The sequence below is a fragment of the Ictidomys tridecemlineatus genome, chromosome 11, assembly GCF_052094955.1.
Source record: "Ictidomys tridecemlineatus isolate mIctTri1 chromosome 11, mIctTri1.hap1, whole genome shotgun sequence".
Classification (NCBI taxonomy): Eukaryota; Metazoa; Chordata; class Mammalia; order Rodentia; family Sciuridae; genus Ictidomys; species Ictidomys tridecemlineatus.
In genome coordinates, this window is record NC_135487.1 from 55,218,662 (window position 1) to 55,243,644 (window position 24,983).

Here is a 24,983-nt window from a genome sequence, read left to right on the forward strand (position 1 = left end):
AGTAGACATTAAAGAAACAAAGAACAAAAAAATAATAAGAGAAATCAATGAAATTGATATCTGGTTCTTTTGAAAAATTTAACAAAATTGACACTGTTGCTTTACAAAAAGGATAAATTATGAATAATTGTAAGCAACAAATCAGGTGACCTAGATAAAATGGATAAACTTCTGGAAAAATTAGAACTGCTTCAATAAGAAATAATCTGTATATAACAAGCAGAGATTGAATTAGTACTCAAAAAAACTACCTACAAAGAAAATTCTAGGCTTAGTGGTTTCACTACTAAATTCTACCAAATATACAAACAAATATTTAAAGAATTAATACCAACACTTTTCTAATAACAAAAGAAGAGGGAATATGTCCTATTTTATAAGGACAATATTACCCTGATACCTAAACCAGACAAAAATTTCTCAAGAAAAGATTAAAAACTCTTAATGCACACGGACATAAAAATCCTTAACAATATTTTAGCACACTAAATCCAGCAACATATAAAAAGGATTATGTACCACAACGAAGTGGGATTTATTCTATGAATGCAAAATTCACTTGCCTTTCCAAAATCAATTAATACTAACAGAATTCAAAGAAACTCTCATGATCATCTCAATAGATGCAATAAAACATTTGACAAAACCCTTTATTTCATAAAGAAAACACTCAAAAAATGAGAACTAGAATGGAACTTCCTCAACATGATAAAGGGCATCTACAAAAAGCTTAGACTTAACAAGATACTTCATATTAAAGTACATGGAATGCATGATCTATGAAGAACTGGTCTTCAACATTTTGACACTGAATTTGCTGGCACCTTTATATTTTTTACTGTATTCAAACAGTAAATAATATATTTCTATTATTTGTAAATTACCCAGTCTAAGAAACTTTATTATTGTAGCTTGAACCAAGTAAGATGACTTATATCCAGGCTGGGGATGTGAGAGGATGTGGCTCACCAGTAGAGTGCTTGCCTAGCATACACAAGGCCCTGAGTTTATAAGAGGGTCCATTTTACCTCTTAAATATAGCCCTCTTTGTTCTGAGGTTTATTTTTTTTCTTTATTTTTTTAAAAATTTGAAATCTTGCAGACTGTGTTTCCTGCATGATTTATTACATTAGAACTCAATCACCTTGGGTTGGGGATGTGGTAGCACGCTTACCTAGCATGTGTGAGGCACTGGGTGCGATTCTCAGCACCACATAAAAATGAAATAAAGATATTGTGTCCATCTAAAACTAAAAAATATTAAAAAAAAGAACTCAATCACCTTAAGATATATAGAACCCCACCCCCACGTCAACTATTTCAAAACTAAATGATGCACTTATAAATATCTCCGACGTGAAGAAAGAAAGCACAAGAAAAGTAAATAAAAAGTGCTTTGAACTAAATGATAATAAAAGCTTAAAATAGAAGACCAAGCCCAGATGGCCCACACTAGCCCACATTGGACCCAGGCTCATAGTAGGCCCGGGTCCACTGCTCCAACGCAGGGCAGACCCCCACTAGAGACTTACTCTGGCACAGGACCACAGCCTTCAGACCAGTGGACTACTGCGGGAGCCACGACCCAGCCCAGACTGCCCACACCAGCTGGCAAAGGACCCAGGCTGTGAGCCTCCTCCAACCAGCACACTTCCCCCAAGAGTCAGGCCCCGCCCAGATCTGTCCACAAAAACTTGCGCAGGACCCAGGTCCAGGGTAGATATGAGTTTGCATACCCCCGCTAGTTGGGAGCCTAAGCCTAACCCACTTCTATCTTGGGACACTGCAGTCATTGCCATAGCCTTCCCCACACAGCAGCCCCTAACTTTTTGACGACATGGCCTAGAAGCAGCTGTATCTCAGAGCAGACATCCCAATGGGAGTATGAGGCCCACTCTTGCAGCTCCATCTCTGAAAGGCATTGCTTCCACCTTGGGGCACCTTAACTATTATCTCGAATTACCTCTGCTATTGCCGCCCACCAATCTTAGATATAGTAGCATACACTGAGGGACACTGGCAGGGTCTGAAAGCCCAATATCAAGGTGAGGTACAGACAATCTGCACGGATACTACAAGAATACAGGGAAGAAACTGTAATATCTCAGATCTACACTGCAAGAAAGGAAGACACATAAACAACATGAAAAAACAAGGGAGGAAAGTACCCCAAACAAACCAGGATACTGTAACAACAGAACCTGTGGGAGACCAACCTCGCACTTGACTGAGTTAATTCCCCTGCCAGGCAATGTGGCATCAGGCATCCATGCTGCTAGACTACCCCACTCTTCTAGGGTTTGAGTGACTGTGTCTTTCTGCCCAGAATGTCTTGCCCCATGGGTAAAGCTATGCTCACTTGTTCCTTTGTAATATAATCCCTTGTCCCGTTTAGGATAAAATGTTCCATGGAAGTGCCTTATGTATGTCCCCTTCCTAGATGTCAGTCAACCTGCTGACAGTGGATATCATAAAGATAGACTCAATCCCCTGAAACCTGAACCCTTGACTCATTTGAATAGCTTCTCTTCCTGTGGACCCTTAAGGTCAGAGGAGCCATCATAGCGACCCCAAAGAAAAAGGTGTTTGTGTCTCTTGTGTGGTTATTTTGTGCAGCCCAGTGAGCCCAGTTTACCTAGAGTGACCCCTGAGCCTTTTAGTTGTGAGAACAGAAACCTGGCAAGAACCCATGGACAACAAAGTTGATGAAATGTCAGGAGGAGTTCATAAGGTTCATAATTACAAAGATCTGTGAATTAAAGAATGACCTAAATGAGCAAATATAGGCAAAAATTGATCACGCCAACAAAGAGATAAGAGAGCAAATATAGGTAGCAAAAGATTACTTCATTAGAGAGTTACAGACTCTGAAAAAAAAAGTCAGAAATCCTTGAAATGAAGGATACAATAAATCAAATAAAAAACTCATTAGAAAGCATAACCAACAGACTAGATCACTTGGAAGAAAGAATGTCAGATAATGAAGACAAAGTATACAATCCGGAAAATAAAGTTGATCACACAGTGAAGATAGTAAGAAACCATGAACACAACATTCGAGAGTTATGGAACAGCATCAAAAGACCAAATCTAAGAGTTATTGGAATAGAGGAAGGCACAGAGTTTCAAACGAAAGGAATGTACAATCTCTTCAATGAGACAGTATCAGAAAATTTCCCAAGCATGAAGAATAAATTGGAAAACCAAATATATGAGGCTTACAGGACACCAAATGTAAAAAATTACAACAGATCTACACCAAGGCACATTATAATGAAAATGCCTAGCATACAGAATAAGGATAGAATCTTAAAAGTTGCAAGAGAGAGAGGAATCAGATCACATATAGGGGGAGACTAATTCATATCTCAGCAGATTCTTCAACCCAGACCCTTGTTGAGAGCCACAGCCAAAGGGGCCCCAGCAAACTTCCAGCTGCCAGCTGATGATTGGCTCACAGTGGCCCCAACAACATCTAGCTGATTGGCTCCTCTGCGATGATGTTCATTGGGCTGTTTCCCTGCCCTTTTAGACCACGGAGCTGCTCATTGGGGGACTTTTTTGGCTCTGCCCACGCGACCCAGCCAATTGTCCTCAAGAGCAGGAAGATATTGGGAGGTGGTGAGGCTTGTGTGGGGAGAGGCTTGTGGGAAGCCGGTGGTGGCAGTTGGGCTCTGAGGGTTTTTTCCTGAGGAGCTGTTTTGTTTGGCGTTTGTAGTTCTAAAAATAAAGTTAGTTTCTTTTGACAAGTGGCTCCTGAATTGTGCTCAGCCAGACTGCAGCAGACCCTCAAAGCTAGGAGATGATGGAACAACATATTCCAAGCTCTGAAAGAAAATGGATGCCAACCAAGAATCTTATATCCAGCAAAACTAAGTTTTAGATTTATGATGAAATAAAAACCTTCCATGATAAACAAAAGTTAAAAGAATTTACAACTAGAAAACCTGTACTACAGAACATCCTCAGCAAAATATTCCAAAAAGAGGAAATGAAAAACAATGGTGAAAATCAGCAGAGAGGTATTATACTAAAGGAAAATCTAATCAGAGGAGAAACCAAGTCAGTCACATTAAACCAAAAAAAAAAAAAAAAATGGCTGGGAATACAAATTATCTCTCAATAATAACCCCGAATGTTAATGGCCTAAACTTAACAATCAACAGGCATAGACTAGCAGATTGGATTAAAAAAAGAAAGAAAAAAGAACCAAACTACATACTCATAGAAAAAAACATGCACAGACTGAAGGTGAAGGGTTGGGAAAAATCATACCACTCACATGGACTGTGAAAACAAGCCAGGGATTTCTATCCTCATATCAAATAAAGCACACTATAAAGTCAATCAAAAAGGATAAAGGACACTACATACTGCTCAAGGGAACTATACACCTATAAGACTTAACAATTATAAATATATATATGCCCCAAACAATGGAGCATCTACGTTCATCAAACAAATTCTTCTCAAATTCAAGAGTCAAACAGACCACAACACAATAATTTTTGGTGTCTTTAACACCCCTCTTTCATCACTAAATAGATCTTCCATACAAAAGCTGAACAAAGAAACTATAGAACTCAATAATACAATCAATAACTTAGACTTAACTGACATATATAGAATTTTTCATCCTTCAACAAGAGAATACACTTTCTTCTCAGTAGCACAAGGATCCTTCTCTAAAACAGACCATATACTATGCCACAAAGCAACTCTTAGCAGATATAAAAAAGTAGAGATACGGGGCTGGGGATGTGGCTCAAGCGGTAGCACGCTTGCCCGGCATGCGTGTGGCCCGGATTCTATCCTCAGCACCGCATACCAACAAAGATGTTGTGTCTGCCGAGAACTAAAAAAATAAATATTAAAAAAAAATTCTCTCTATCTCTCTCTTTCCTCTCTCACTCTCTCTTTAAAAAAAAAAAAGTAGAGATACTACCCTGCATTCTTTCAAATCATAATGGAATAAAATTAGAAATCAATGATAAAATAAGAAATAAAATCCACTCCAACACCTGGAGACTAAATAATATGCTACTGCATGAACAATGGGTTACAAAAGACATCAAGGAGGAGATTAAAAAGTTTTTAGAGGTGAATGAGAACATAGATACAACATATCAAAATCTCTGGGACACTATGAAAGCAGTTCTAAGAGGAAAGTTCATTGCATGGAGTTCATTCCTTCAAAGAATAAAAGGTTAACAATAAATGACTCAACATTACATCTCAAAGCCCCAGAAAAAGACGAACAAATCAACACCAAAAGCAGAAGACAGGAAATAATTAAAATCAGAGCAGAAATCAATGAAATTGAAACAACAACAACAACAAAATTGAAAAAATTGACAGAAAAAAAGTTGGTTCTTTTGAAAAATAAATGAAATTGACAGACCCTTAGCCATGCTAACGAAGAGAAGGCGAGAAAACTCAAATTACTAACATAAATGATGAAAAGGAAATGTCATGACAGACACTACAGAAGATAATCAGAAATTATTTTGAAAACTTGTACTCCAATAAAATAGAAAATATCGAAGGCATCGTCAAATTTCTAGAGTAATAATTTGCTCAAATTGAATCAGGAGATACACAATTTAAACAGATCAATTTCAAGTGACGAAATAGAAGACGCCATCAAAAGTCTACCAACCAAGAAAAGCCCAGGAACAGATGGATACATAGCCGAGTTCTACAACACATTTAAAGAACTAATACCAATACTCTTCAAATTATTTTAGGAAATAGAAAAAGAGGCAGCACTTCCAAACTCATTCTTTGAGCTCAATATCACCTTGATTCCAAAACCAGGCAAAGACGCATCAAAAAAAAGGAAAACTTCAGACCAATTTCTCTAATGAATATAGATGCAAAAATTCTCAATAAAATTCTGGCAAATCGAATACAAAAACATATCAAAAAGACCATGCATCACAATCAAGTGGGATTCATCCCAGGGATGCAAGGTTGGTTCAACATACAGAAATCAATAAACATAATTCATCACATCAATAGACTTAAAAATAAGAATCATGTGATCATCTCAATAGACGCAGAAAAAGCATTTGACAAAATACAGCACCCCTTTATGTTCAAAACAGTAGAAAAATCAGGGATAAGAGGAACATATCTCAACATCATAAAGGCTACCTATGCTAAGCCCCAGGCCAACATCATTCTAAATGGAGAAAAATTGAAGGCATTCCCTCTAAGAATTGGCACAAGACAGGGATGCCCTCTTTCACCATTTCTATTTAACATAGTTCTTGAAACTCTGACCAGAGCAATTAGACAGATGAAAGAAATTATGAATATAGATGCAAAAATTTTCAATAAAATTCTGGCAAGGACATAGGAAAAGAAGAACTAAAATTGGCACTATTTGCTGATGATATAATTCTATACCAGAAGACCCTAAAAGTTCCACCAGGAAAATTTTAGAAATAGTAAATGAACTCAGCAAAGTAGGAGGATATAAAATCAACACCCACAAATCAAAGGCATTTCTGTAGATCAGTGACAAATTCTCATGGAAATAAGAAAACCTACCCCATTAACAATAGCCTCAAAAAAAAAAAAATTGGGAATCAATGAAAGAGGTGAAAGATCTTTATAATGAAATTACGGAACCCTAAAGAAAGAAATAAAAGGAGATCTTAGAAGATGGAAAGATCTGCCTTGCTCTTGGATAGGCAGAATTAATATTAGCAAAATGACCAGTAGAGCACTCACCTAGCATGTGTGAGGCCCTGGGTTCAAACCCCAGAACCACATAAAAATAAATAAAGATAAAGGTATTATGTTCAACTACAACTAAAAAATAAATATTAAAAAAAAATGACCATACTTCCAAAAGTACGATACAGATTCAATGCAATTCTAATCAAAATCCCAATGACATTCCTCATAGAAATAGAAAAAGCAATCATGAAATTCATCTGGAAATATAGGAGATCTAGAATAGCTTAAGAAATACTAATCCTTAGGAAGAAGAGTGGAGCAAGTGGCATCACTGTATACAGAGCTTAAACTATATACTACAGAGCAATAGTAACAAAAACAGCATGGTATTGGCACCAAAACAGACTGGTAGACTAATGGTACAGAAGAGAAGACACAGAGACTAACCCACAAAATTACAGTTATCTTATATTAGACAAAGGTGCCAAAAACATACATTGGAGAAAAGACAGCCTCTTCAATCAATGGTGCTGGGAAAACTGGAAATCCATATGCAACCAAATGAAATTAAACCTCCTATTTCTCACTATGCACAAAACTCAACTCAAAATGGATCAAGGACTTAGGAATAAAACCAGAGACCTTGCATCTAATAGAAGAAAAAGTAGGCCCTAATCTCCATCATGTGGGATTAGGCCTCAACGTCCTTAATAAGACTTCTTTGGTGTAAGAATTAAAACCAAGCATCAATAAATAGGATGGATTCAAACTAAAAAGTTTCTTCTTAGCGAAAGAAACAATCTGTGAGGTGAATAGAGAGTCTACATCTTGGGAGAAAACTTTTACTCCTCAACATCAGATAGAACACTAACCTCTATGGTATATAAAGACTCAGAAAGTTAAACACCAAAAAAAAAACAACCCAATCAATAAATGGGCTAAGGACATGAACAGATACTCCTCAAATAATGATATATAATCAATCAACAAATATATGAAAAAATGTTCATCACTGCTAGCAATCAGAGAAATACAAATCAAAACCACTCTTAAGATTTCACCTCACTCCAGTCATAATGGCAGCTATTATAAAGACAAACAACAATAAGCTTTGGCAAGGATGTGGGGGAAAAGGTACACTCATATACTGCTGGTGGGACTGCAAACTAGTGCAGCCAATATGGAAAGCAGTATGGAGATTTCTTTAAAAATTGGGAATGGAACCACCATTTGACCCAGCTATCCCACTCCTTGGTGTATACCCAAAGGACTTAAAAACAGCATACTATAGGGACACTGTCACATCAATGTTTATAGCAGCACAATTCACAATAGCTAAACTGTGGAACCTAGATGCCCTTCAGTAGATAAAATGATTAAAAAAAAAAGTGGCACATATACACAATAGAATATTGTTCAGCAATAAAAGAGAAAAAATCATGGCATTTGCAGGTAAATGGATGGAGTTAGAGAAGATAATAATAAGTAAAGTTAGCCAATCCCAAATAACTAAATGCCAAATGTTTTCTTTGATATGAAGCTGATTCATAGTGGGATAAGAAGGAGGAGCATGGGAGGAAAAGGTGAACTCTAGATAGGGCAGAGGTGAATGGAGGGGGCATGGGGTTAGAAATGATGGTGGAACATGATGATCATTATTATCCAAAGTACACATATGAAGACATAAATTGGTGTGAATATACTTTGTATACAACCACAGATATGAAAAATTGTGCTCTATATGTGTAATGAGAATTGTAATGCATTCCACTGTCATATATCAATAATAAAAAAATTATAGAAAAAAAAGCTTAAAATATCAGGATCTCTGGGATGAAACGGTACTCAGATAAACATTTATAACTTAAAGTACTTGTATCATAAAGAGGCTAGAATAGGGCTAGGGTTGTGGCTCAGCAGTAGAGTGCTCCCCTAGCACATGCGAGGCCCTGGGTTTGACCCTGAGCACAACATAAAAAAAAATAAATAAAATAAAGGTATTGTGTCCAACTACAACTGAAAAAAAATTTTTTTAAAAAGCTAGAATAACAATGAAATTATTTTCAAATAAAGTAGTAGTAAGGAAAAAGTAAGAGTAGGAAAAGAAATATATATAATAGAGATAGTACAGCTAAAATTTAATAAAATCAAAGAAGTCTAATAAAAAAAAAAAAGCAAGAACACAAATGGAAATGGAAAGGAAGCTATCAAAATAACCCTAAAGATGCTACAAATATATTAAGGTAATATTACAATTATATGCCAACATGTGAGAGCTTATATAATATAGTCTGTATTAGAGAAAGATAAGTGTGTTGCTGATAAGAAAGTGTATTCAGTCATTGATAGATGAAACATTCTATGTCTGTTAAGTCTAAATTATTGATTATAGTATTTCATTCTAATGTTTCTTCATTTAGGTTTTTTGGTTTTTTTGTTTTGTTTTTTTGTGGTGCTGGGGATTGAACCCAGGGCCTTGTGTTCATGAGGCAAGCACTCTACCAACTGAGCTATATCCCCAACTCTCTGTTTAGTTTTTGTCTGGAGGATCCATTCAGCAGTGAGAGAGGTGTGTTAAAGTAAAGTCACCCAGTATTATTGTGTTGGGGTCTATTTGATTCTTGAAGTTGAGGAGGGTTTGTCTGATGTATGTAGATGTTCCATTGTTTGAGGAATAGATATTTATGATTGTTATGTCATGTTGATGTACAATTCTCTTAAGCAAATGTGCAATGTTGCTCTGATGCTTTTTTTTTTTTTTTTTGATAAGGCTGAGGATTGAACCCAGGGCCTTAAGCATGCCAGGTAAACACATTATATCCCCAGCCCTATTATTAAAGGGACAAGTTCTTCTCTCCCCTCTTCTCCCCTTCTCTAACAAGATTAGGGAGACAGTGTTATCTTTTCTTCCCCAACACACCCACCACAGGAAGGAGATATCTGCCAGAGGATCTAAGAAGTGAATTTCAACATACCTACAGGGCACACCTGGAATCATAGGATTTAAATAGCTTCTTTAAAAGCCTTGTTTTCCCTGATGGGCAGAATCACAGCCTCAGGGACAGGAGTCCCCTGTGTTTCTCCTTTGCTAGCAAAGCAATAAAACTTCTTTTCCTTTTTTTCAAAACCATGTCCTCTATATTAAATTGGCATTAATTAGCACTGGGGAAACAGGATAAGCTTTTGGTTACAGGTTCAATCCCAGCACAAAAAAAAAAAAAAAAAGAGAGAGAATTTATTTCCAACTTCAAAATTTTTGTTGCCATTTTCTTTTTTCCCAGTTCTTCCTACCTTTCAGATAAATACATTAACAAAATTTTCCATCACCAATTTCTTTTGTGATGTTTCTAGAGAAAATAAAATTGCATGCATGGATTTCCTTACTGACCTTTGGATAAAGGTTACTAAGCAGAAAGGTTGATACACAAATGTAATCTACATTAGATTCACCCAGACTTTTTGTATCCATAAAAATTTGATTATTTTGACATGACCTCTAACTGATCATATGTCAGAATAATCCATATTTTCTGGAGGAAAAAGCCTATCTAGAGAAGAAAGGAAATGGTTTCATTGATAGGCAATAAGATTTTTAGAAAATTATTTTAATACTTTATCTGACAATGAAGGTACAAAATAGAAATCATTGCCAGGTGTGGTGGCACAAGCCTGTAAATCCAAGTAGCTCAGAGGCCGAGGCAGGAGGATTGGAAGTTTAAAAGCCAGCCGCAACAATTTACCAAGGCCCTAAGCAATTTAGTAAGACCCTGTCTCAAAATAAATCAATTAAAAAAGGGCTGGGGATGTGGCTCAGTGGCTAAGCACCCCTGAGTTCAATCCCTGGTACAAAAAAAAAAAAATTTTGCTGAAGAATGAACTTACTCATTTAACATAGGTTAACTGAGAACACAGAACCATGCAAGACTATGCATAAAAAACAGAGCTGTAAACTAAATTAATAGCTATTTCACTTGGCCACTAAGTTTTGGAGAAACTGTTGTTACACAGCAATACACTAGTACAACTAATTATGTTCTTTTTTGGGGAGTTGGTGGGTACCAGGGATTGAATTTAGGGACACTCGATCATTGAGTTATATCCGCAGCCCTATTTTGTAATTTTTTTAAGAGACAGGGTCTGACTGAGTTGCTTAGTGCCTCGATAAATTGCTGAGGCTGGCTTAGAACTCTTGATCCTCCTGCCTCAGCCTCCCAAGCCACTGGGATTACAGACATGTGCCACTGTGCCCAACCCTAATTTTGTTCTTTTTGCTATGATGACAGATATGAAGTAAAAAACTGGGATATATCACATTTTTAGTGAAATACTAAAAATTTAATAGATTACTAAAAATAAATTTACAGTACTATTTTAATTTTTGATGCATGTTCATATGACACCATACCTAATAATATTTTTTCTTCATTTTGGTCAGAATTTAGCAAAACTGCATGGATAGTAGGTACTCAACCACCTATTAAAGTATTTACAAGTTAGTGGAACCTATGTGTTATATCCTAAAAGTAAAGTCATACTCATTTCTCAAAGTTAAAGCACTAGGTACTTACTGAAGATTTGTTATGATATATTATAATTGATAGATTTTAAGTTAAAGAGATTAAAGATTGAACATTACTGTTACGAGTTTCAGTTTTTATAATCTTAGCATTATTATGGCTATGTGGATACAGAACAGAGCCACAACTTCCAGGAACTATTCCTTCTAAATACTCATATTGAGTACATTGAAATTTATGTACCAATACTTTACCACCTTTCATATAATTCTCTAAAGAATAGAAGAAAATAGAAAAAGTACCTTTGATCTTACTCCGTAGATATTTTAGAACTTCTTGAGTTCCTTTCTGAAAGGGCAGAGAAAAAAACATGCATTCACCAAGAATACTTTGCAGTTTTACAGATCAACATATATACATTTACAATTCAATTGAAAGATAAAGAGCTGAATTTTAAATAGTTACATTTATAATTTCTCTCCGAATGGTTCTCAAAGGATTTCCTTCTAGTGCCAGGAATTTCAAATGTAGGTTTCCCAATGAACAGGGCAGGCTACAAAAGATTAAATTGATTTCAGAGAAAATGTTAAATATAAATCTAGACCAACCAAATAGTTAACTATAAATTAACAGCATATGACAAACAATATAATATAATAGTCTCAAAAAATGCCTACATAGGCCTAAAATGTTTTCCCTCAGATAAATGGTAAACATAAAAGAAAAACCAGACATATCTTCAAAGTTGTCATGATAAAATTGCTAAAAAAGAATGTTAGATACAAAATATTTGCTAACTTATATCTAGTGCTAAAAAGAAAATGTTAAAAATATATATTTTAATGAATCAGCAATTCAATCAGTCTCATTAATAATGTTTTAATTTTGTGCTTCAATGAAGCAAATAAAATTATTTCTAAATGAAAAAAAATGACAAATAAAAAGAACAAAATACATACCCAATTAGGTTTTCATTCAATAAGGACAGTCATTTTTATCTTTGGTACATAAAAAAGATAACCCATTTATACACATATACACTCTCAATAAAATTTATTGTTTCTACAAAATACCTCGAATTGGCAGGCATAGTGACAAAGTTCTTGCTCTGAAGTTCTCAATTGAACAAAGGAAAAAAACACATATAAAAGTGCACAAAATATAACAAATAATACATATGTTATATTGCTGGTGAGAATACATGTAATATAACTACTTTAAAAATGGTGTCTTTTAAAATTGAAGATATATCCACCATACAAGTAAGCAATTCTACTCCCTACATTTACCAAGCCCCCCAAATAAAAATAATAATGTCCACACAAAATCTTACACACGAATGTTCACAATAGCAAAAAAATTGAAGAACACCCAAATGTTCATCAACTAACTAGTAGAGATGACTAAATTGTGATATATCTACATAAAAGAATATTCAGCAAAAATGAATGAACTATATGAACACAACTACATGAGTGAATCACAAAAACTTTATGCTACATGAAAGAAGCCAAACACAAAAACTGTATACTGCATAAAGCCATTTATATGATTTTCTACAAAAGGCAAAGAGAGTACATAGTAGTTACTAGTTAGCAGTATGGAAACAGAATTGATGGCAAAAGGCGGAAAATTCTTGGGAAGACAAAAGTTTTCTAATATGACTGTGACAATGGTTACACAACTGTACACATTTGCCAAAAGTCATCAAATTATATGCTTTTATTATATGTAAGTCACATATCAAAAAATAACATTATATAAATAAATATATAATAAGAAAAACACTAAATAAGTAAAGTTGCTATGAAAATAGAAACAAGGATAAAGGAGTAGAAGGGAGTAACAACACCTGGATTTGGGCTTAAAATAAATGGGATTCCCTTAGGCATTAAGGCAGGAAAAGGGCATTTTAGGATAAAGAAACAAAAGGAAGGGGTCGTGGATGTATTGTTTGATATAGTCAGAAAGCAGGATACCTAGAACAGCGAAAGAAAGAAGCAACCAAAAGTAGTTTCAGCTTCAGACACCCTTGATTGTTTTACCAGAAATTTTGGACTTTCTCTTTCAATTACTGGTTTGAAGACAAGATGTACCAAAATCTTCCCAGGAATTATTTTTTAAACAAAATAAAACAAAACAAACCGTAGGGTGTCATTGTAAGAGATTCTAATTCATTGGTACCTCAAAATCTGTATTATTTTTCCCCTTAATGCCTTTTAAATGATTCAAATACTCAGTCGTATTTGAGAAAACAGTGCTATGGCAATGGAAAACTATCAAAGCTTCTCAAGAAGATGAATGATTAGATATTTTTATTTTATAGAAACTATTCTAGTAACAGTGTTAGGAACCAGTATTTTAGTTAGAAGGAAATTTGAAGGGGTGGAAAATGACAAGAATTATTAGTATCTCAGAACTATATGCTTTGAGGGAAGGAAAAAAAACTCTAAAAATATACTAAAATATGATTATGTTGTAGGCCCTTTATCTCCAGAGCTCTAGAGAAAGAGGAAAATATGTGAATATATTTTCTGATATCAGAAAAATTGAAATACATTTTCTGACATTAAAAATATTTGTACCAACCATTTAGTTTTTGTTAAACATCTGCTTCCTACTGCTCTTATGCAGTAGACTAAATAAAACCACCAAGGAGAAAATTTTACATGTTAATATTTGTAAGAAGCAATAGATTCTTTTATTCATGACTGGAAAGATAAACACTTTTATAGATATTCAGGTCACTGCTTAATTCTATCATATATGTATGAAAAGGTGATCATTATCCAAAAGTTCAAATCAATGGTCTAAATATGCCATAAGTACATTGTGAAAGAAATGTTACTTTTAAAAATATTTATTAAAATATACACATAAAAGAAAATCTGCCTTGCCTAATTTTTTCTTCTTTTGTGAATAGTACTCCATATTTCTGGCATTCAAACTTAAAACAGTTGATATATGATCTGAGTCTGTATACATAAAATAATTCCAATTCTAAATATGATGTTTTATGACATTTTATGATTCTTTGCTCACTACTCTGCTTCTCTCCATGTCCAACATAATCAGTCAGCTGCTAAATACAATTTATTCTAATTCACCACACATATGCCTTTTTCTTTTCATTCCCATTGCTTTCAAAATTTAGTTCCTCATTACATAAATCTATACAACTCTCAATACAAGCCATTGACTAAAATGTGTTCCTTAGTGATAATTACTAAACTAACAGCTTTTAGATTTCCTACCTATAAAACCACTCCTATTCAATGTATTATTGTTATTTGCTGAGAGCCATTGCCAAGTAGGAATGACACATAGCATGACCCAGGTCATTTGCAGTGACACTGCATGTAAGGTGACCTTGCTCAAGGACCAGGGCGGATCTGGGTTTAGGGCAGATCAGGGTTTATGGTGCTCCTTGGGTTCAGGGCGGTTCCAGATTTAAGGTGTATCCGGGTGCCTGGAGGCACCAGCTCCTGGAGTTCCCCTTGAGTTCTCGTGGGATTCAGAGCCCAATGGAGAGTGTGGATTTTGCCCAGAACCTGTGTGTAGAGTGCTGGTGACAGTTCGAGAATAAAGAGTTGCTGTTTGAATCTACAAGGTGTGAGTGGCTCATGATTTTGTGCCCAGCCAGACTGCGGCAGTTATTGTTTTAATATTATACTCAAATTAGCCTTGTACATAGTCTTTCTATAGCACTTAAAATGAAAACTGTTTCTTCAAAGGTCTCTTCCATGTGGCTCAACTTAGTTTTCAAGCTCAAAATTTTTACAAGTTCCCTATGTGCACCTTATTTAGAATTCCCAAAGTTTTGTTTGTGCTGTTTCCTCTTGCCAAATGTATCATCCTCATTACCTTACACTTGAACCTGAAACTTCTATTGTATAAAGACCCGGTATAACTAAGATGAGGTGGAATTCTGAAAGTGAGTATGTTCTTACATTTTGTGTTCTAGGCAATTAACTTCCTCTTAGTGAACTGTAAATCCTTTAACCCCCCAAAGTGCTTTATATTCCTCTAATGGCTTTACATTCATTTAACAGATCCAAGAAACATTTATAAAGCACCTTCTATATGCCAAAGGCACTGATCTAAGAGTTGGACATAGTACAGTGAAAAAAAACATAAAAATCCAGCCTGGGAGCTGTGTTGGCCAAATAATATTGTTATATTATGTGCTTGTATGAATACATAACAAGTCCCGCCATTATGTACAACAAAAAAATGTGGACCAAAAATCCAGTTTCCTTAGATTTTAGTTCTAGTGAATTACAGTAACTTGTTTCTACTTCTATAAATATATCAAGCCAGCTGCCAAGGACGAAATCTAGTTAATCTTTCTTTGTAGATAATATCTGCTCAATAAATATTTAGTGAATTCAAGATTTACAAAAGGATCTCATGTATTTATAAATATTTTAATTAATAAATTATGACTAAATACAAATATAACTTCTATTAATTTGATCTATTAACTTACCTACTAATGTCATTGTTGCTTAAGTCAAGCCTTTCCAAAGACTGTAGTAGTGTAATTTCATCTGGAACAGATTTTAACTTGTTATCCCTCAGGTCTAGCACGAGGATGGAATTCAGATGCTTAAGATGTTCTGCTCCTAACATTTCAATTTGGTTTTCACCTACATGCAATTCCTAAAAAAACAAAGATCAGCCATACACGTTCCTTATTCAATTTTATATTAGATAATGAAAATAAAATTGTGGGTACTCTTAATTTGAAATCATGGAAATATACATTAGAAAAAATACAACTTTCTTATTACTAAGGTACATTTTTAATTACATTTAAGCTATCTTACATATAAAGAAAAAAGGCAAAGAAGAATATCTTCAAAAAGGTTCTGGCAATAGAAAAATAATCAAAGATGAATCCTGCAGAAACATCAAGTTTACAAAACCAAAGTAGAGAAATGATTTACTAGCTACATTTATAATATTAATAAAAGCATAAGTCTAAAAAGCATGATGAAAAATTAGTTTCAAAACAAATCAGTACCAATCAAAAAATTTATATTTTAGTGAGTTCATGTAATGTTACCATTAATGATAATTATACACATTGGTATCCCATTAACAGAATTTATAATTATCAGTTGGAAAATTAGCTAATTTAATTAAATGAAAACTTTTCCATTATCATTTTTTTAGATCACTATTATCTTTCTATTTAGAAACTCTTTTAACACTAAAAGTAGATATAAAGAAAAGTAAATCATGACAAATTTTAAACAGAATTAAAATGCTGTATTCTTTCTTTTTCTTTTTTTGGTACTGGGGATTGAACTCAGGAGCACTCAACCACTGAGCCGCATCCCCAGTCCTAGTTTGCATTCTATTTAGAGACAGGGTCCTCACCGAGTTGCTCATTGTCTCACTTTTGCTGAGCCTGGCTTTGAACTTGCAATCTTCCTGCTAAGATGCCGGATTACAGGCATGTGCCACTGCGCCTGGCTATAATGCTATATTCTTTTTTTTTAATAATATTTTTTAATTGTAGATGGACACAATATATTTATATATTTATTTTTATGTGGTGCTGAGGATCAAACCCTTGCTTCATGCATGCAAGGCAAATGCTCTACTACTGAGCCACAACCCCAGCCCAACTCATTATTCTTTTTTTTTTTGTGGTGCTGGGAATTGAAACCAGGGCCTTGTGCATGCGAGGCAAGCACTCTACCAACTGAGCTATATGTATCCCCAGCCTTCTAATGCTATACTTTTTTTTTTAATATTTAATTTTTAGTTGTGGTTGGACACAATACCTTTTTTTTTTTATTATTTATTTTTATGTGGTGCTGAGGATTGACCAGGGCCTTGCACATACTAGGCAAGCACTCTACCACTGAGCCACAACCCCAGCCCTCAGTGTTATATTCTTAAAGCCAAAATAAAGTAATTTTAAACAGATTGCATAAATGTGAGAGAAGCCAACTTATAGCATTAAGTAAATATTTCGTACTAGTATTTCAGGTCTCCCATAGGATAGTTCCAACATACCATGTTACCCTCATTATATAGTATTTCTCCAGTTATGAACTACTAATCAGGTGAAAGGACCAAATACCTATTTTTAAAAATTATTTTGTTTTAAAAATCTGTTACTAACAGTATCATTAAAGTTAGTAGTCACATTAAAATTCTAAAAAATACACACACACACACACACACACACACACACACACACACACACCATTACTTATAACACACATGACCAAAAGATTAGGTCCTTTAAAAAAAATTCATTTTCATAAGCAACTTTTAGAAAATATACAGTTACTTAGTAATATACTAAATAGTACCTTCAATAGTCTACATGAAGGAAATTCTGGTAGAAAACGCAATTTATTCCTCCGTAAATAAAGCAATTCTAGCGATTCCATGCCAGCCAATTCAGGAGGTATAGTTTCCAAGAGATTTGAATTACAATCCAAATGCTTTAATCCTGCAATATATATTCAGTGAAAATAAAATGTTTAAAAAGAAAAAAAATTGGTGTATGATTATATAGAATTTCAAAGAATGGGTAATAAATCTCTGCAAGTACTTATGAACATATGCTAATGTATACTGGGGCAATAATCAAGAATACTCAAATATTCTTGAACTAAATAAATGTAAACTAAGTTTCTCTTTACATTTAATTAAAATTAAGACCTAATGATGTTAAAATTAGTATTTAATAATAATGCTTGTTATCTTTGTAGTGCAGTTAAAAAACAAGTTCTCCAGTACTCTATTGATTTAAAATATATAAATCATATACAATTATTATTGCATATATTATATACTCTTAAAAAGAAAAGGCTATAATTAAAGACATTTAACATATATGCACATTGACTGAATGAATGGACATCAAGTAACTGGCTAATAGTGTCTTAGAGTTACTGGGATTTTAGGTAAGTAGATTTTCTGCTAAAAAGACTTGGATTTTTATGTACTCCTTTCCATTCTTCCATTCATCCCTACTGCTTGCTACTCCTTCCCACTCCCATCTTCTTTTCTATTTTTTTAAAAATTATATGCTTCTCCTAACACCTCTGCTAACATTTCTGACAAGAATATTTACTACAGCTCAAAAGAATATCTTTTTTAAAAAAATATTTTTCTTTAGTTGTACATAGACACAATTACTTTGTTTAACTTATTTATTTTTATCTGCTGAAGATCGAACCCAGTGCCACACTCATGCTAGGGGAGCACTCTACCACTGAGTAACAACCACAGTCCATCAAAAGAATATCTTTACTTGCAGGATCTCTCTTTCAGCTCCTGGATCCTCCTTTCTTAAAGGCAATCAGAAAAACAAAATTGGAAAAGAAGTAAAGGTTTTCTTTTCTTAAGATTCAATAGGCATGGGCTGGAGTTGTAGTTCAGTGGTAGAGCGTTTGCTAGCATGCATGAGGCACTGGATTCAATCCTCAGCACCACATAAAAAATAAATAAATAAAAGATATTGTGTTCATCTATAACTAAAAAAATTTAAAAAAAAAAGATTCAATAGGCATACTCCATATTAGATTCTTCCACTTACTAGGGTCAACATCTATTCTCCTACCTCTCCAACAGACTGCAGTATGCATTCACAACTTATTTTCCTGCAGTTTGAGCCTGTTGGTTTTTAAATAATTCAAGGCTATATCGATATGTTGCCTTAGATTGCATATTTTCAAGTATATGAAGATGCTAACTGGTTTCAAAAGCAAATGAAACAGTACTACTTTCAACTAATAAAATTTATATATTATTTAACTAGAATAGTGAGAAAAGAATGTTGCTGTCTGATCCACTCAAATACAATAAATTTTTAAAATAAAAATTTGTTTTAAAGAATAATTTTTAGAAATGTTTGCATCTAGGAGCACTAACTGAAAGAATACAAGCAGTGGGGATAAAGCAAGAGGATTTCAGACCTGCTTTTAAAATTTACAACATAATTTCTTCATCAAGGTTTATCAATCTTTAAACTGTAAAAAAAAAAAATTACCTGATTTAACTTACAGAACTGTAAATTAAATTATGTGATGTCAAAATAATTTGAACAAAAGCATTGTAAAATTTCATGACACCATACAAATGAAGATATTATTCTTAGAATCCATTTATTTATAGTTAAATAACAATTAAATGTCCTATAAATATACAGGGTATATATTTATATAACTATATAGCTATATTAACTAACTATATATTTATATCTAGTTATAACTATATATTATTTATGTAGTTACATATATATAGTTATATATAACTATATATAATATATGTAATATATAATATACATATATTATATAACTATATATAATATATTATATATAGTTATATATAACTATATATAATATATTATATATAGTTATATATAACTATAAACTGCATAAAGACTATAATTATAATTAAAACTATATGAAGAGATAGCATAGCTGAACAAATGAAGAGATAGCATAGCTGAAAATCTTCATCAATTTCTCAATTACTTTTTAATATGCCTAAATATCTTTTGATGTTAATTCTTTAGAAATTTGTCAGATAATAATGGTCTGGAGAAAATGTGACTAAGTATTGCTTGCATTTACTATCATAAAATTATTATTTACTTCTCTATAATTATGTTACAAATTATTTTTCCAAAGGCAAGTTACATCAACTTCAAACTTATGTAGTTTTTTAAATATTTTAAAAATGATTTACTTTTCATTTTGCTTATTTCCGCTGGCAAACTCTTCAGTTGGTTACTGGAAAGATTGAGTCGTATCAGACTAGACAGAGAAGAAAAACTAACAGGAACAGTTGAAAGACGATTGCTTGAAAGATCCTTTAAAAGAAAGAATGAATGAATAAGTGAGAAAACAGGAGAGTATATAAATAGCCCTAAATGGAGTTTCAGAAATTGGGGGAAATGCAAGAAAAAAGACTACTTTAGAGGTGACTGATTTTGTAACTTTAACACAATTTCCCAGATTATCATTCACTTCAATGTTTTCAAATATCTATAGACCCACAATGTATTCATCAAGATAGCAGATAGAAATTAGAATGAATTCTTTTTTCTTTCTTCTTTCCACATATTTTTATTAGTGTATTATAGTTGTACATAATTATGGAATTTGTTGTTATATATTTACACGTGCACAAAATAAAACAATGTAATTTGGTGAATATCTATCCCTAGCACTTTTCCCTAGAATAAATTCTTACTTTAAAAATATTTTACATAAAGGTTACTATTAAAACTAAGGCACAGTATATCATGTTATGTTTGCAATGCATAAATATATTTTGTCCTTCTATTGAATGAATTAGGTACATTATTGGTAACCCATAATAACAAATGAAAGACATCTTTGCAAGATAGAAAAGTTCCTGAAAGAAAGAAAAACAAAGTGGAAAAAGTGGTCATTTCAATTTCTGACAAAAAATATATTCTCTTGGTTCTGCTGACTTTGGAAGTTTACATTGGCCAAGATTAGAAGTCTTTTACTTTTGATGCATTCGAGCTAGCTTAATTTATCTCTATACTTCAATGTTTCTTTAAATTTTGAAGTTTCTCTTTTTTCTTTAAATGAGAGAACTATTTTTTAAAAAATCCTTTAAAAAACAATGTTATAAATCAGTAGTTCTTGTAACACTTGAATTAAGTGTAAAATGTTCCATTTTCTATCAGCAAAATGTTAAGTAGGGTCAATTGTAAGAATGAAAAGAAAAAAATGACTTAAAATAGCTATGAAGATTTTCAATAAGTCAAATATTAAACAACTGTATTCTGTAACTGAATAAATTGAGATAGAAAACAGTAAAAAGCTGAATCAGCTCATTTTTACAAAAATTTACTAATATAACACTATAATAATCTACAACATATAACCATATATTCTACAACTCTAATTCTCAAATAAAAATCAAGGAATTGCTTGATAATAAATAAATATTATATATTATTGAAAGTTTCAGAAATTAAATGGAATGGGATTAGTATTAGAACCTGGAACAAAAAGATAAGAGTAGTTAAAAAAAAAAAAAAACTAGAGAAATAATGAATTAAAATCTATAGTTAGAATTATGCCAATATGAATTTCTGAGTTTTTACAAATGTTTTATAAGTATACAAATGTTAACATTAGGAAAAGCTGGGTAAAAGGCATATATTTACAACTATAATAAATCTAACACTTTTCTAAAATGAAAAATTTTAAAAATAATTGCTAACAAATTAATTCAGAAATTCTCAAAACATTTTTGGGGGGGAGTACCAGGGATTGAAATCAGGCGCACTTGACCACTGAGCCACATCCCCAGCCCTATTTTATATTTTATTTAGAGACAAGGTCTCACGAGTTGCTTAGCACCTCGATACTGCTGATGCTGGCTTTGAACTCACAATCCTCCTGCCTCAGCCTCCCTAGCCAATGGGATTACAGGTGTGTGCCACCAAGCCCAATGATTCTCAAAGCATTTTAAAAAACCCCAATCATTCTAATAAAAATCCTTCTAAATTCTAAATGGAATTACTAATAAAATTAAGTATTTAATTACTGTAGCAAGATATAAAACATAAGTATGGCCATATATAAACTAATCCATATTTATGCCAAGTTATTCCTTTCCTTCTAAATTCTACAACGTATTACTGATAAAATATTAAATTATTATAGTTGGTAAAGGTATAAAACATAAGTATACTATACATACACTAATCCATATTTATGCCAGTATTACTTCAACAAATATTTATTTAGTGCCATTGGGCTAAGCAGTTTTTATAAAGTTAAATTAGTAATTTAAATGGTCACAGGTATTTCTCATTTTAATCTGTTTTAATATGTTGTTTTACGTATTTATGATTTATTTGACACTAAATCCTTAAGAACACAATTATCAAAGGAAAATTTCATTATGCAAATGACTGAAAACCCATAAAGTAGAACTGGGAAACTTCATTTATTATAAAGTTTCTTGCCAGCTTTTAACTCTAATGTATGTTTTTTAAATATCAACTACTTTTAATATTTATAAAATTTAAAAAAATTTATAAGAAAATCTGATAGTTTCCTTCTTTCATTCATTTTATCTACATATGCCTTTTTATTCTGTAACCTAATTTCCAATCTGACCAGACTGAACAACAACAAAACGTTGAAAGAGTAGCTTGGACATGTATATATTTTTTTTCAAACACTAGAGCAATTGAGGAGATTATCAAGGAGGTGGTACTTACAGAATAAATAAAAGTAAAAGGATTAATTTTTACTTTAGTGAGAAAGTTTAAGGTTAACATGACACAAATGAACTGTTGAAAACATGTAAAAGGGAAAAGAACCAAAATGCAATATGAAATAACTAATTAGAATACATAATATATATGAGAACCTCTCATTTGATGTGACTAAATTCTTTAAGATGGAATACTTCACAGTAGAGTCTTATTCCTTTGGTGGTAAACTGCAGAAAAAGGGATGCACTTTCACAGTTTGTTAATGTATTAAGGGATAGAACTATTTAGCTTGCCATATGTAAAACACGAAGCAAAGATCTTATTGTTTTTATTATTAATAATATGATTAAAATACTATTTATTTTGCTTTATCATTATCTCTATTAAGGATATGTAAAACATAAAATAAAAGTTTTAGTAGGAAATATGGCCATTTTGGAAAATAGAGAAGAAAAAGGCATGTTTGAAGGGATTATCTAGATACTCACAGGGCTGGGCCACAGGTAATGTAAAGAACAAAAACAGTATGGGGGGGTTTGAGGTTGTGGCTTAGTGGTACAGCACTAGCCTAGTACGTGTGAGGCACTGGTTTCGATCCTCAGCACCATATAAAAGTAAATAAATAAAGGTATTGTGTCCATCTACAATAAAAATACATTAAAGCAACAACAAAAAAAGCAGTATAGGGATAGAAGAAAATTGATATATGCTAAAGACAACTTCCTTCTAAGCTATAAAAGTCTCTGAATAGTCACCTTCTTTGCTTTTTTCCAAACTCTAGTCCTGAGTTATAACTTGAAGTTGATTTAATAACATAGGAAAAACAAGTTTACAATTATTGATTTAGCAATTTAATTGAAATACAAAATTTCTGATAATCTAATCATAAAATCAACCATCCAGGTCCCACAATTTCAATCATATCACATTTCTCAGTCTGATGAAAAAATCCCACCAGCCACAATAGTACAAAATTAGAAAATCACAACTTACTAAATCTTCTAAATTGGAAAGTTGTTCAAATCCCTCTGGTATGTAAGTTAGTTCATTATGCTGGAGGTACAGGCCTTTCAGGTTTTTTAGATTTGTAATTTCTTCAGGGAGCATTTTCAGTTTGTTATGGCTATTGATTGATAAATAAATGCTGAATAATTTAGTAAACAACGCAATAGATATTTATCAAAGACATTCTTGCTAATCAACTACGTGAACCTGTTAGAAAAATAAGATATGGTTATTAATTTTAAGTACTTATCAAAATTCACTTTCCAAAAATATATACTCATTAAAATAACAGTAATCTAAAGTAACCAAATTAGAATCTTAAAGAAATAAAGTTTCTAAATAAACATATAATCAGTGAACTTCTAATTTCTTGCTTATAATCAACTTAATTTTACATGTATCATGAAAGGACTTATTGTACTCTTAATTGCCTAGCGTGTGTGAGGCACTAGGTTATTGTACTCTTACTTTTGTACTTATTGTAACTTTTTATACTGTATCTGACTTGTGTACATTTACCCACACCCTACAGAAGAGTTATATTTTATATGGAGGTAAGGTTGTAAACATAGCATTCAAGACAAAAATATCTAGTTCTGTTTGAGGGCCTGACATGTCAATTCCAGTCTGAACTTTTCAGTTGTACCCTTCTCTAGAGACACTCAGTTTACTGATTTAGGAGAAGTCCCACATCACTGAGGATGATATGCTCCCTGGTTATTAAGAGAGAAATGAAGAGATTCCCAAATTTATCACAACTTCATTATTCACTTATGAATTCTACTCTACTATCATGACATAGTTACTTCATGCACTAAAAGGGGGAAATAGAAATATGAGGGGCTGTATAATAACCCTAAATTACATTAAAAAAAAAAAAAACTAACTACAACAAAAAAGCCAAAACAAGCCATTCGTTCTTGTTTTCTAAAATAAGAACGAGTAAGACTATTAAAAGTTGGTTATTATTCTAGGTTATGTAGCTGAAGTCTGGGTATATTTGATAAAGATTGAGATGGGAAAAGATATAATTCTAGCTATATATTTCCTCCATCTTGAAATTCATATGCTTAACGTTTTAGAATCTAAAGCTGACCGTCCCCCCCCCATGCTTAATACTCCTCACTCTTGTCCTTGCAGGCTCTGTCTATACTTTTGACTTATAAGAGGAAGATCCTCTGATGCATATCTAAACAATTAGCACCTTTTCAAGTGTAGATAGTGTTTTGTTGTTGTTGTTGTTGTTGCTGATAGACCTTTATTTGTTTATATGTGGTGCTGAGAATCGAACCCAGTGCCTCACACATGCCAGGCAAGTGGTTACCACTGATCCACAGCCCATCAGGTGTAGATAGTTTTTCTGATTTATGGTAATTTCAAGTTTTTCACTGAATGAGGACTGTTATTTTAGGGACTGTTTTTCTCAAACCAGTTACCTTACCACTAGAAAACAGAACTGACTATACTGTGTTAAATAGATCTATAACCATATCTGTTTTATAACCAGTTTCTTTTCCTAAATGAAATCTCCC

General features: G+C 32.9%; 1 protein-coding gene across 6 annotated transcripts in view; it reads right to left on the reverse strand.

Moving 5' to 3' along the window:
• Positions 1 to 24,983, reverse strand: part of Lrrc40 (leucine rich repeat containing 40) — a 60,579-nt gene that overhangs the window by 26,584 nt on the left and 9,012 nt on the right. For 4 of the 6 annotated variants that reach the window (XM_005332350.5, XM_040288847.2, XM_040288846.2 and 1 more), the window contains 6 exons: positions 23,440 to 23,569; positions 19,926 to 20,049; positions 17,537 to 17,679; positions 15,694 to 15,866; positions 11,670 to 11,757; positions 11,507 to 11,552 (listed from right to left, as the gene is read on the reverse strand). In XM_005332350.5, coding sequence (XP_005332407.1) covers positions 11,507 to 11,552; positions 11,670 to 11,757; positions 15,694 to 15,866; positions 17,537 to 17,679; positions 19,926 to 20,049; positions 23,440 to 23,569 — 704 coding nt within the window. Of the gene's footprint in view, positions 1 to 11,506; positions 11,553 to 11,669; positions 11,758 to 15,693; positions 15,867 to 17,536; positions 17,680 to 19,925; positions 20,050 to 23,439; positions 23,659 to 24,983 lie in introns of those variants that run through there. The other 2 variants (XM_040288848.2, XM_078026491.1) reach the window with 2 other exon arrangements.